The 13801-nt window shown below is 37.1% G+C and overlaps 1 protein-coding gene across 6 annotated transcripts in view; it reads left to right on the forward strand.

Annotated features, from left to right (window-relative positions):
* NMD3 (NMD3 ribosome export adaptor) overlaps positions 1-8509 on the forward strand; it is a 29678-nt gene extending 21169 nt beyond the window's left edge. For 4 of the 6 annotated variants that reach the window (XM_063108868.1, XM_063108867.1, XM_063108866.1 and 1 more), the window contains exons 12-16: positions 1962-2074; positions 2848-2920; positions 5376-5482; positions 6381-6451; positions 6890-8508. In XM_063108868.1, coding sequence (XP_062964938.1) covers positions 1962-2074; positions 2848-2920; positions 5376-5482; positions 6381-6451; positions 6890-7020 — 495 coding nt within the window. In that variant the 3' untranslated portion in view covers positions 7021-8508. Of the gene's footprint in view, positions 1-1961; positions 2075-2847; positions 2921-5375; positions 5483-6380; positions 6452-6889 lie in introns of all 6 variants that reach the window. The other 2 variants (XM_063108870.1, XM_063108871.1) reach the window with 1 other exon arrangement.
* Positions 8510-13801: the final 5292 nt, after the last annotated feature.

Genomic DNA, 13801 nt, shown 5'->3' on the forward strand with positions numbered 1-13801 from the left:
TAATGCTGTGTACTTTCTATAATATCACATCAAGAGACAAGTAATATCTGTTTGACTGGTTAAAATGGTGTTAGCCAGATCCCTCCAGTGTAGTGTTATGATCTTACTTTCCAGCAAGTAATCTGTGTAGCGATACTGTAATAATATGCAAATGTCAAGATCTTTTTATCTCTTTTTTCTGGCTTTAGTATCTGTTGATAATTCTTGCCTAAATTATTATTTTATTTAGGGTTACAAAATCGTAAATTTTCTATTTGTTATTTCTTGTACAATTATTAGCTGGCATTCTTTATTAAGGAAGAGCTTTCCATTATCAAATAGGGCTATGTGGTTTTCCTGAAATGCTTTTCTTCTGCATAAATCCTTAATTCTTTCTCTTTTAGCACATATTTTCAGAGTAAGGAGTTGGTCTAAGAGTCACTCTCAGTGGCGAAAATTAGTTTAGACTTGTTTTTATATTTGGCAGTGTCTCTTTATCTGTGATAATCATTGTGATCTCATGAAGTGTTTTACTGTATTTCTTTTCTTTCCTATTTCTTGTCCAATGGCCCCCCCACCCCATCTTTCCTTCCTTTTTTTCAAATGCTTGGATTGCCCCATATTTAGCCAGTGGGAGCCCCCTCAGAGTGGTTTCTATGTGCTTTTGACATGACTTTCTTGGTCTTTGAAAGCATCCTTATTTTCTGGCACAACAACAGCATTCAAGTTTCTAAAATCACATTGTATAGTTTTTAACCTATATCTGAAGTCAAGTATTTCTTCAAGGATGTAAGTCTAATTTCTTTTAGTGTGAAATGGTATTTAGAGACCCTCAATCTGGGTACTAAGGGTGCTTATTCCCTTTGAGGTAATATTCATCTTGAGACAATTACTTTATACATATTTATTTGAAATAAAAAAATTAATATAGTTAAGAGCAAACTATTTATAATAAATGTAGAAGTACACAACATCTCAGATATAAAACTAGATATTGTATTTTCTTGGTTTTCAAAAAATACATTTAGCTAGAACAGGTTTATAAGTCTTTTATAAATAGAAGTAGTTTATTAGCTAGAAAGTGAATTCTGTTACATAGAATTTAGTCTCTCCCTGGTAATTCACTTTTCTTTTTCAGTTCTTTTCCTAAATCTGAGATCTGTCTTTTCCTTCATTTTCTCCTTTCTACTTCTGCTTCTTCTTTTTGTCTCTATTTTGGAATACCTTAATTTTACCTGTTACTCTTAGTATTTTGCTCTTAATCTCACTTTACTTGGTTTGTCTTTGTTAGTAAAAGATGTTGGCATGTGCTCTACTGAATTCAGCTTGGAAGTTTGAAATGTCAGTTATGTGTTTGTAAAACTCTCATGTTGGAGAGGGAATTAACAGTTTTCTAGTTTAAAATTTCACACTTGGGATGTTGTTTCTATAACAAATAGTTTAAAAAAAAACCCAGGAGATTACACCTCAAACTAGTAGATGTCCAAAAAATTAATTTGATAAAGATTTGGATTCTCTAGTGGTGCGCTGCTGGGATTTCCAGGTTGTTCTTTGAACCCTGGTCTTCTGAACTGTATGTGTCAAACAAGGGTTTGCTTGAAATATTTTCTTGCTTTGAGATTCCCCTACCTTTTCAGTTATTCTCTTTGCTTAGTCTGTATTGTCCCATCTCCTTGTGAAAACATTTCTTTTGAAAATTCTACGTATGTTTATTTTTAGGTTACATTGCTAATGTTTTGTAAAAGCCTTGAATAAAATCTTAACAAAAATCAATTATTTATTTTTGTGAATTCCTTATGAATCTCTTTCTATACTTATGATTTAGTAATTTGTTAATTTTTACAGTGTTTCAGAGATCTGGAAAATAAAAAACAAGAAAATTAAAAATTAGGAAACTAAAAATATTGTATTTAACTGTTCTATGAGATGCTTTTTGAGTTATATTTAGATTATTGAAAAGTACATTTTTCTTTCCTGTTAAGCATTCCCTTGGGGAAGTCTGGGTACAGAAAACATCTGAAATGAATACCGATAAACAGTATTTTTGTCGCACTCATTTGGGACACCTTCTAAATCCTGGAGACCTTGTGTTGGGGTTTGTATTATTTTATAGTATTTTAAACTGCCAATTAGCATTGCATAGTTTCTTTGGAGCCAGCAAACTACCTAAAATACTAAAGTTGTTTACTCTAAAAAGATTTAAAAGTTCTTAGGGGACTTATAATTCACTTTATTATTAATAACTAAATTAAGCTGTGGATTGGACAAAAGCCCATAGTTATTTCCATTTTGGCCATCATCTTAAAGAGTCATTTGTTCCAAGATTTTGGTAATTGAACCTTGAGGTTGTATGGTTAGATCCATATTTAAAGCTTTCTGGGCGAGTGGGTTTTTTATTCTGAATATTTTGCTGCTCAGATATTTCATTTTTAAGATAGAACTATAAAGGCATGAACTATAAAAGTTCTTTCCAAATTGGAGTGTATTAGCGTGCCTTCAGAATTACTTTTGTTCTTAGGGTTTCAGTTCCTTTTACTAGAGAATGAAGGTTTTTTTTTTTTGTTTGTTTGTTTGTTTGTTTTATAAACTAGATGGAACCATCCCCTTAGTTAAACTGATAGTATAAGTCTGTTTTGCTTCTTTTACAAGTATGTGGTAAAATGGACAATAATGGATGATATGTGAAACTCAGAGATAGAGTGCCTTATTATCTTTACCAGTATCTACAGAAGCATGTTCACTGTATAGTACATTGCAAAACTTTTTAAATGTTTGATCTTGGGAGGAAGTTTTGGGTAATATCCATAAAACAAAAAATTATATGCAAAGGATAAATAGTCATTAAGTTTTTTGTTGTTTGCATTTCAGGTTTGATTTGGCCAACAGTAACTTAAATGATGAACATGTCAACAAAATGAACTCTGATAGAATTCCAGATGTGGTAAGGCTTTAGATTTTTCCCTTTTTTCCTGGGTATTGATGTAACTCTTATGGGTAAGATGCATGAGTTTGCACTTTTGAAAATAAATAAATTTAGAAGTTTCTTTGAAATTGCAGTTAAGGTATAATAACAATAGTCTTCGTTTTAAATTATTTTTCTTGGTGGGGTAAATCCATAATTTACTGAGGTTTTCTTGTTGCTCTTATAATCAAATTTTCATTCTCTGTTAAAATACTTGATAATTTCTATAGAGCAATAATTAATATGCAGCTGAAAATGATGACTTTCAAAATTTATTCAAGTTCATGCTTATTTGGCTGATCTTATTTCATGTATATTGTTCAGTTAAAATACAAGTAACAAAAGAAAAAATAAACAAATGGGACTATATCAAACTGAAAAGCTTCTACACAGCAAAGGAAACAATCAACAGAGGGAAATGACAACCTACAGAGTGGGAGAAAATTTTTGCTAACTATGCATCTGACAAGAGATTAATATCCGTAATATACAAGGAACTCATGCAGTTTCACAGTAAAAAACCAAATAACCCAATTAAAAAATGGGCAAAGGAACAGAAAAGACACTTTTCAAAGGAAGACGTACAAATGGCCAACAGGTACATGAAAAAATGCTCAACATTAGTAGTCATCAGGGAAATGCAAATTAAAACCACATTGAGATATCATCTCACCCCAGTTAGACTGGCTATAATCAAAAAGACAGAGAATAACAAATGCTGGCAAGGATGTGGAGAGAAGGGAACACTCCTGCACTATTAGTAGGACTGTAAATTAGTACAACCACTATGGAAAACAGTATGGAGGTTTCTCAGACAACTACAGATAGATCTTTCATATGACCCAGCAATCCCACTTCTGAGTATATACCCAAAAGAATGGAAATCATCATGTTGAAGGGATACCTGCACTCCCATGTTCATTGCAGCTCTGTTTACAATAGCTGAGATATGGAACCAACCTAAATGTCCATCGATGGATGATTGGATGAGGAAACAGTGGTGTATATACATTATGGAATACTACCCTGCCATAAAAAAGAATGAAATTTTCCCATTTGCAACAACGTGGATGAGCTTGGAGAAACTTACATTGAGTGAAATAAGCAAAGCACAGAGGGATAAATACGATATATACTCACTCATGAGTAGAAGCTAAGAGAGAAAGAAAGAAGGGAAGAAAGGCCACAGTGGCGGGTTGGACTTGTAGAGGGAGAGAACATACCTAGAGATACAAAGTGGAGTGAGGAAAGGGGGATGGGGAGGGAGGTCAGGGATAATTGGGGGGATAATTGGGTTGGGGACACGGAGTAGAATCACAATTTCTGGTAATGGGGCATGCTGCCAGTATCCATCTGGCCTTCACATCTTAGGCACGAGTGGTGCCAATTTGCTTTGTACGCCATGAATATTCATAACCTATTAAAAAAAAAGGCATTTACAGTTAAGACCATTATTCAAAGTTGAATATAATTTCAGTTAAAAATAATCTTCAGAGTGTCAAGTCTTAGAGAAACACTTACTTCTGAAAAATCTTTTAAGTTCTATCATGATGAGTTTTAAGAATCATGAGCAACAGTGAATGAAATCATTGTGAAAGACCTTATCTCCTACTTGGCTTTATCTTTTAGAATAAACATTGGTTTAGTTAGCTGCGGGCAAAAAATGAAGTGATGGTAAAAGAAGGACCCTTCCCCCTACCACCCAATTGTAAGTCAAACTAGGTATTTATAACAAGTTTGTCAGAGGAGCTCATGGCAGTATTACGAGATTTTTTTTGTGTAAAATTATTTTCATTTATTCAGACAAAATTCATTAAACAGTGTTATAAGAAATACTGTTGTGAAAAGTTGTGTGCAGTTCTGTAAGTGCTTATTAGTGGGAAAAGAAAGAAAAAGTCTGTGATGTTTCAGAATGATTTATATGAAATGTTAGCTGAAAACTAAAGTTTGTTTAAAAAAAAAACTGAAGTTTTTGGTATTTAAAAAAAACTTAATATTAAGTCACTGGAAAATTTCAGCTAGTAAATTTTAACACTTATACAAATAATGCCCAAATGCATTCTCACGAAAAGTTAAATACATGGAGAAAAATTTTTTTTTTTTTTTTTTTTTTTGGTCTTTTTCGTGACCGGCACTCAGCCAGTGAGTGCACTGGCCATTCCTATATAGGATCCGAACCCGGGGCGGGAGTGTCGCTGCGCTCCCAGCGCCGCACTCTCACGAGTGCGCCACGGGCTCGGCCCTTGGAGAAAAATTTTAAAGTCCTCTTGATACTACTTATTGATCACAACTCCTTTTCCTGAGATGTAATCACTGTCATCAGTTTGGTGACTTCCCTGGCATTTCCATAACCTTTCATTTTTTAACTTCATTGGATTTTGTGGCCCTGCTATGTAGTTTCTATTTTTATAAACTTTGCAAATATTTGTTACAGGTATTAATCAAGAAGAGCTATGACCGTACCAAACGTCTGCGTCGTAGAAACTGGAAACTGAAAGAGCTTGCAAAAGATAGAGAAAACGTTGATACAGATGATGAAAGGTCCCACTTTTCTTTAAACCTTATATGTTGTTCAGAGGAAATCCTTATGATAAATTGTTGTTATTTTCTAAAGAAATAGAGATCACATAATTGATCCTTGTACTCAATATTAATTTTGGATTCTTATCAGGGTATTGGTGGAATCGGTATAAAAGGATGTAATGACATTTAACACAGATTTGGTAATTAGTTCCAGGACTAAATGTAAGCAGTTTAATTGAAAGGTAAAATATAGTAAATAATTACCTTAGGATAGCACAAATAACAGATGAGTACTTATGACTTGAGACTAAAAGGAAACAGCTTATTGATGTCAAATATGTCATTTCTCAAATAACTTAAGCCTGAATGAAGAAAATATGTTATAAAAACATTTATTGGATGATTCAAAAAGTGGCCTTAATAATGGTGAAGACACTGATGTCTAAAGAAGTGAAGTGTTTATATAAAATTATTTTATGAACTGTGAGTGGGAAACTAGTATTTCTAAAATATAATCTCATAATATAATTTAAAATAAGTATGTATGAATATATAACATGTTCAGTCAATCAGATATATATATCTATATACACACATTTGACTTTCATCTGTAGTTTTAAAAGTGTTTCAATTTGGCTATAGACTTTATGGGGGGAGGATAAATTGGCGGGATGTCTTTTCTTTGTCTTATATTTAACATCACCTTATATTCAGCTGTTTTTAACCATGTAATTTTGAAAGAAAATATTTTTTTAAGCCTGTCAGAGTAATTAATATCCATATGTTACCTTCAGATATAATTTTTTAATATTTTAATACTTGGAGCACATTTATCTTGTAATGCTGAAAATGAAGAAAATATAACTTCATACTTTTCTTGGTGACAGTGAATTATTTATGTTTCTTTATCCTGTAGGCAATACCAAGATTTTCTTGAAGATCTTGAAGAAGATGAGGCAATTAGAAAAAATGTCAACATTTACAGAGGTTGGTGTTTTAGGGGTGTTAGATTTAAATCATATGTTCTATATATAAATATAGTACCCAATATGAGTATTTTGGTATCTTAAACTTTGATTCCCATAAATGACTTTTATTATTTGTTTTTTTAAACTACTCTAATCAAATTCTATAAAAAAATACTTGCAGAATAGTAAAACTTACTATAGTGTTAACTGTACTGCGTTTGATACTGTTTGCATCCTAGTGTAATCCCTCAAGTTGCCGACTTCCATACTGGTAAAAAGGTATTCATATTTGTTCAGTTCATTCATTCAGTGAATGTTTGAATGCCTGCTCTAGATGAGATACAAGAGCTTCTGATACAACGTAGTTAAATAATAATAGTAGGGCAGGTATTTGTATATTTCCATATTTGTATTTATTTTAAATTTTCCTTTTTTTTTTTTTTTTTTTTTTTTTAAGATTCAACCATCCCTGTGGAAAGTGACACAGATGATGAAGGAGCACCTCGAATTAGTCTGGCTGAGATGCTTGAAGACCTTCATATTTCCCAAGATGCCACTGGTGAAGAAGGTGCATCGATGATGACATAATGAGATCATGTTGTAGACTGTTTCTACAGCTGTGGGCTCAGAAAGTTGGACAAAGTAACCTATACGGTCTATTGCATCCATGCCTCCAGATTGAGAGGGAGATATTTAGTTTTAAACCTGAAAAAACATGACCATTTTGATTGCTCACTTGAAGCACTGAAAAAGATTGATGGCTTAGAAGTTTTAGATAATAAAAGATTATAGAGAATATAATTATTACTAATATTTAAGCCCTTTTTCATGTGGAATTTCATCACTTTATACAAGGCACTGTAGTATTTCACATACTGTAGTACTGGATTTAAAAGTTTAAAAGTTGTGATTCCTCGGATAACTAAATCTTCAAGCGCAAAGAAGTTTTTACATTCTTTTTACATTGATTATTTTAATAAAAGCATATGCAATATTTAATATGAACTTGTTTTGCACTTTGATCCATTTTAGATCATTTTTATGTCCTTGGGGTAGAGAAATTGGGGTTCACCTTATCACTGGATGTTCAGGAAGAAAGTTAATCTTTTTTATTCATAAAATTAACATCTTTTTTCTTTTTTTTTTCCTGACTGGTAAGGGGATCGCAACCCTCGGCATGGTGTTGTCTGTGCCACGATAGGATACAAACCCGTGGTCTCGGTGCTACCAGTACCGCACTCTTCCAAGTGAGCCACGGGGCCGGCCCCATAAAATTAACATCTTTAAAAGCTGTTAAACTGATAGTTATCTTAATTTTTATTGCAGTAGGAAGAAGTATATTTAAAATATTTGTATATTTGTAACAAACATAGATTAGTTATTTAATGGTTAAATAACAGTTTGTTCTTTTGTTGTTTTTGCCTGTGCCCACAGTTTAGGGTAGTAGCTGCTTATGTCTTAAAAATATCTCCTTATTACATAAAGGATTTTGTTTTTAAAATTTTGTTTTATAAATTGAGAAGGAAGTAATTTTTTCTGTTTTATCATTATACATATCACCATCAAAGAGAATATTAGATTCCAGCATGTACATGATAAAAGTAATAAAAATGAGGTATATGCTTTATAAAACCATGAATTGCATTTAAATGAGAAATGTCTCCCACATCCTTGAAAGAAAAGCCTTGGCTTGGGTTATAAAGTATTCTGCGAATGAACTGTAAGGATCCTATTTCTGTAAGCAAGATCGTACTTGCTAAATATGCCACAACTGAGAGCTAATTGATTGATTCTGTGCTTACCATCAAATAAACAGATTGAGCAAGTGCCGAATGGAACATTTTCCTTTCTTTTTTAAGATTGGACTCCCCAGTTTTGAAGTTATCAATAAAGGCCTGAACTTCCGATGGTGGCCCTTTTTCTGTCTGCAGATTCAGTTAAAGTTGTGGGTCTAAAAACCATAACCTGTCCTTGGTGATAGCCTAGTAGGGATGGCTTGTTTTAGTTTTTCAGAGGTGAGTATGGCCACAGCAAGTTCTCAGTTGTGGTCTGTGTTTACTTCTGATATGCCAGGATTTTAAAAAGCATGAAAATAAAAACATTTTTATTTTTGTGTGTCCTTGCAGTGGTTGCATCAGTGTCATATTTGCATGAGAAGGGACCTCATGCAGTTTTCTGGAGTGGAATTGTTATGTTATTTAAATAGTACTTGGCATATGATTTTTCCCTTTGAAAAATATAGTTTTCCACTAAACTTATTTAAGTCTTACTCATTTTGATGTATCTTTATGAGTATTGAAACCTGTTGGTTGAAAGAAGGCTGTGACAAGGAGAAGGGATGTAGCTAAGGGACAAGTTGTCATCCAAGAGCTTGCACAGAATTAAACAATCCTAAGAAATCTACCATTTTAGGGTATACTTCCCATGCTCAGGCTTGTGGGTCCCACAGTACTCTTATTGCTGTCTCAGAGTTGATAAGGGTATTAATCAAATGTACAAGAAGGTGACTTATAACCCAATTTATAAATATGACTAACTTACAAGTCAGTGTGATCATTTTCTTTTGTAGCCAGATCTGCAACTGAAGCTGTTGTTTTATAGTCAAAAGTCACTGATGAGCAAGGAAAGAATTGAAGGAGAGAGTTGCTTGTGTGATTGGGATGTTTAACATCCAACTAATTCCTTGCCACAGTAGAACCTGGGAACTCCAGGCTGTGTGCTGGGACGCATCTCCCTGGTGAGTACTGAGTGCTAGAGTTTTCCCTAGACTCTTAATTTTAGCAACTGTGTTTATGTTAATTCATTCCTCAGATTACGTGGCATGTTATTTTTAGCTTAATTTGTTATTTCTAGCTCAAGGTACGTTTACTTTTTAAAATAATTTTTTAAAAAGTTTTGTCATAACTTCAAACTTAACAAAAAAGTTGCAAGAATAGTACAAAGAATTCCTGGGTATCCTTTACCCAGACTTGCCAAATGTAAACATTTTACCTCATTTGCATTCTTTCCCCTTCTCGCTAATTATTTTTTCTTCAGTCATTTAAGAGTAAGGTACAAACGTGATGCTTCTCTACCCTCTAATTAGTTGTGCTTTTCCCCCATAAAAGCAAGAAATTCTCTAAATCACAGTGCAGTGATTAAAATCAGAAAATTAGCATTAACACAAAACTTATGTAATTAATAGACTATATTGAGATTTTCAGATGTCCCAATACATTTTTTTACAGAAAAAAATTAAGATTGTACATTGCATTGGGTTATCATATCTCTGTAGTCTTCTTTAATCTGGACTAATTCCTGAGTGTGTTTTATGTAACTGACTTTTTTGTAGAGTCCAAGCCGGTTATTTTGTAGAATGACCTCAATTTGTGTTTGTCTGATGTTTTCTCATGATTAGACTTAGGTTATGTCCTTTTGGCAGGACTAACCTAGAAGGGATGCCAAATTCTCAATGCATTGTATCAGGAGGCATGTGCTTCAATTCGTCCATATGTTCCCCTATATCCTTGGGTTGTTAGTTGGTTTTCTGTTGTAAGGAACAGCATTCTCTTTTTCTTCATCTTTTTGGTTATTCATTTGTTTCTCGTATCAATGTGGACTCTTGGATTTTTACTTTAATTCAGTAGGATTTAATCCTTTACAATCATTATTTTTACTTGATTTGTAAAACATTTTCAGTTTACAGACAGTGAAAGTTACTCTTTGACGTACAGGTCTATGAATTTTTAACATGTATAGATCATATAATCATCACAATCAAAATACAGATCGATTCTATCACACCCCTGCCCCCCCACCTCCCAATTTCCTTATGCTAGCCCTTTGTTTTCAAATCCTTTCCCTGTCTTTAATCTCTGGCAACTTCTGATCTGTTTTCTGACCTTATGGTTTGCTTTTTCCAAAATATCATATAAATGAAGCTATGTAGCCTCTTGAGTCTGGTTTCATTTACTTAGCTTGATGTGCTTGAGATTCATCGAAGGTGGTATATATATAAGAGCTGGGGGACTTCTGGTCAAGATGGCGGAATAGACAGACCCCAGTGTCATTCTCTCCCACAAACCAACAAATTTACAACTATAAACAACAACAGATAATCTGGGGATGCTAGAGCTCAGGGGAAGAGGAAGAGAGTCCTACAGAGTGCATGAAGGCGGGAGAAGCCATGATGAGAGGAAGAAAAAACCACTCTGACCGTTTCAAGCCCTGGCCACTTCCAGGCTGGAGCTGCTGAGCGCTCGGAGCAGGAGCTGGCAAAAGCTAGAGCTGTGCCCTTTGGATAAAGTTGCTTGGAGGTGGAAGGGGAGAAGAGGGCCTTGGTGGCCCCCAGGCCAGCAAGACTACTAATAGGGTTCCCGTGGACCCACATAAGAGCAAGGAGCCACAACAACTGAAAAAAAGCAGCCACTCAGAAGCCAGCGAGTCATCGCAAGGGACCAGTGCATGGCTTGTCCCATGGGAAATGTTTGGAGCATGCGTGGTGGGGGAGACAGGCCCACTGGGAAAACACTGGGAAACAGCAAGGACAGCAGATGTGCCCCCCAATCAGCATAGGACCACTCAGAGGAGACTGGTCAGGAATATAGAATTGCATGGGGTGTAGTTTGATGAGAACACTCCGGCCTAGACCAGAGTTTCTACACAACCCAAGTGCACTGGATCTCTCGAGAGCCGGAAGTACCTATAAAGTCAACCATTAAAATCTGTGCTGCACAAAAAGCCTTCCTTAAGGAATCAGCAGCAAAGCAGGGATTTAGCTCAACCACAGAGCTCAAGTGCTGGTCCCCACAGTAAGTTCTTTTAGAAGTAAGCAAAGGACAGCAATGCAGAGTTTAAGTGGTGGGAACAGCAAATAATTCAACACAGAACTGAAAGAAAAAAAGTACCTGCAACCAGAGACAAAGTTTGATATTAACTAGTAAAGGTCTCATTTCACCGAAGAACACCTATAACACCTAGAAGAACCGGAAGTCCCCTGGGCTACCAAGCCAGAAAGGGGGGAGGGCTGGGGGCCTCAGCAGTGTCCCCTGACACTCCCAACCAATCCCGAGGGTGGGGGATGAGGGCCTCAGGCATGCCACCTGAGACATACAGCCAACCCAGCAGCAATCATCAAGCTGCTGCAGGAAGCATCAATGGTCTTCCAAGCCAGGGCGGTGGGGGGCCTCGGGCCTCAGCTGCAACATCTGACACGCGCAGCCAGCCCAGCGGTGACCATTGAGCAGCTGCAGGAAGCGCCCTGGGCTCTCCCGAGTTGGGGCGGGTGGGGAGGGGGCTCAGGCCTCAGCCATGCTCCCCCAACACCTGCAGTCAGCCCAGTGGCGACCACCGAGTCACTGCAGGAAGCACCCCAGACCTCCAGAGCCAGGGCAGTAGGGGACCTCAGGCCTCGGCCATGCCCCTTTGACATGCGCAGTTAGCCCAGCGGCAATCACCGAGGTACCGCAGGAAGCGCCCCAGGCTCTCCCAAGCCTGAATGGTGTGGGGCCTCAGGCCTCGGCCATACCCCCCCAACATGTGCAGCCAACCCAGCGGTGACCACCGAGCTGCCCCAGGAAGCGTCCTGGGCTCTCCGGAGCCAGAGCAGTGGGGGACCTTGGGCCTTGGTCATGCCCCCCTGACACCCGCAGCCAGCCCAGTGGCAACCCCCAAGCTCCGTGTGGTCCTACTGAGCCAGGGCAGTGGGGGTCGGGGGGGCTCAGGCCTAGGCCACCCCCCCCCCGCCCCCCGACTCAAGCAGCCAGCCCATTGACGACCACCAAGCTGCAGCAAGAAGGGCCCCGGGTTCCCACGCTGGGACGGTGGGGGGCAAGGGCTTTTGCTAACCCCCCCACTCAACATCTGCAACCAGCCCAGCAATGACCAAGCCATTGCAGGAAGCCCACTGTTCTCTTTGGAAATGGGGGGGTGGCATGGGCCTCAATCCCACCCCTCTTCCTCCTGCTTCCATCCCATTTCCTTCCCCTTTCCCCTCTCCCCCTCCTTGCCAACTGCTCTGCAACAACATCCTAGAATGTAAAGAATAATATTAATAAATTACATTAAATGGTTTCTTTTTATTTCTGCATAATTCATTGTATAGATATACTGCAGTTGATCCTTTCCTCTCTTGAGGCACATATGAGTTGTTTCCAGTTTTTGATGATTAGTAGTAAAGCTGCTATGAACATTTCTATACAGATTTTAATTTTATTTGGGTAAATAACTAGGAATGAGATTGTTGATCTTGTAGTAAGTGTATATTTAACTTTATAAAAATCTGCAAACTGTTTTCCATTGTGGCTTGTGCCATTGTGCTTTCCCAGGAGTGTATGAAAGTTTCATTTATTCTGTATCCTTGCCAGTACCTGGTGGGGTCAATGTTTTTAAAAAATCATCCTGACAGGTAGATAGTGGTGTTTTTTTGTGATTTTAATTTGCATTTCTTTAGTGCCTAATAATGCTGAGCATATTTTCATGTGCTTATGTGTGATCTGTATAGATTCTTTAGTAAAATGGCTATTCAAATCTTTCATCTGTTTTTAAAAATTGGATTGTGTCTTAATTTGGGCTGCTATAAAAGAATACCATACGCTGGGTGGCTTAAAAAACAGAAACTTACTTTTCACTGTTGTGGAGGCTAGGAAGTCCAAGATCAGGGTGCTAGGATGGTCAGGTTCTGGTAAGGGCCCCCTTCCTGATTTGCAGATGGCCATTGTTGTGCTGTGTCCTCACATGGCAGAGAACAGAGAGAGAGGAAGCAAGCTCTTCAATATCTTCATAAGAGCACTAATCCCATCATGAGGGCTCTACCCTCATGACATAATTACCTCTTAAAGGCCCCACCTCCTAATACCATCAGAATAGGGATTAGGCTTTCAACGTATGAATTTTGGGGGGACATAAACATTCATAGCAGTTTGTTTTCTTATTGTTGAGATGTTCACATCCCAGAATCAGTCAGTAGGTATCCCTTCTAGCTGGGTCCTGCGTCCTTTTGACAGGTGTCTCTTCAAGTATTTGCTCTTGTTCATGGATGCTGATTAACTCTTTGGGCAAGTTTTGGATTTCCCTTGTTCAGATGCCACGTACAATCAGTTTTGGCTTATTTTGCTTCATGAGGGACCAATATATAGTCATATGTCACTTAATGACAGAGATACATTCTGAGAAATGTGTTGAATAGGTGATTTCGTCATTGTGCAAATATCATAGAATGTGCTTACACAAACCTAGATGGTATATATATATAGCCTACTGTGCACCTAGGCTCTATGGTATAGCCTATTACTCCTAGGCTACAGTCCTGTACACGTGTTACTGTACTGAATACTGTAGGCAATTGTAACATAATAGTAAGTATTTGTGTGTATAAACATAGAAAAGTTAC

This window comes from Cynocephalus volans, chromosome 1 (genome assembly GCF_027409185.1).
Source record: "Cynocephalus volans isolate mCynVol1 chromosome 1, mCynVol1.pri, whole genome shotgun sequence".
In the NCBI taxonomy this organism is placed as follows: domain Eukaryota; kingdom Metazoa; phylum Chordata; class Mammalia; order Dermoptera; family Cynocephalidae; genus Cynocephalus; species Cynocephalus volans.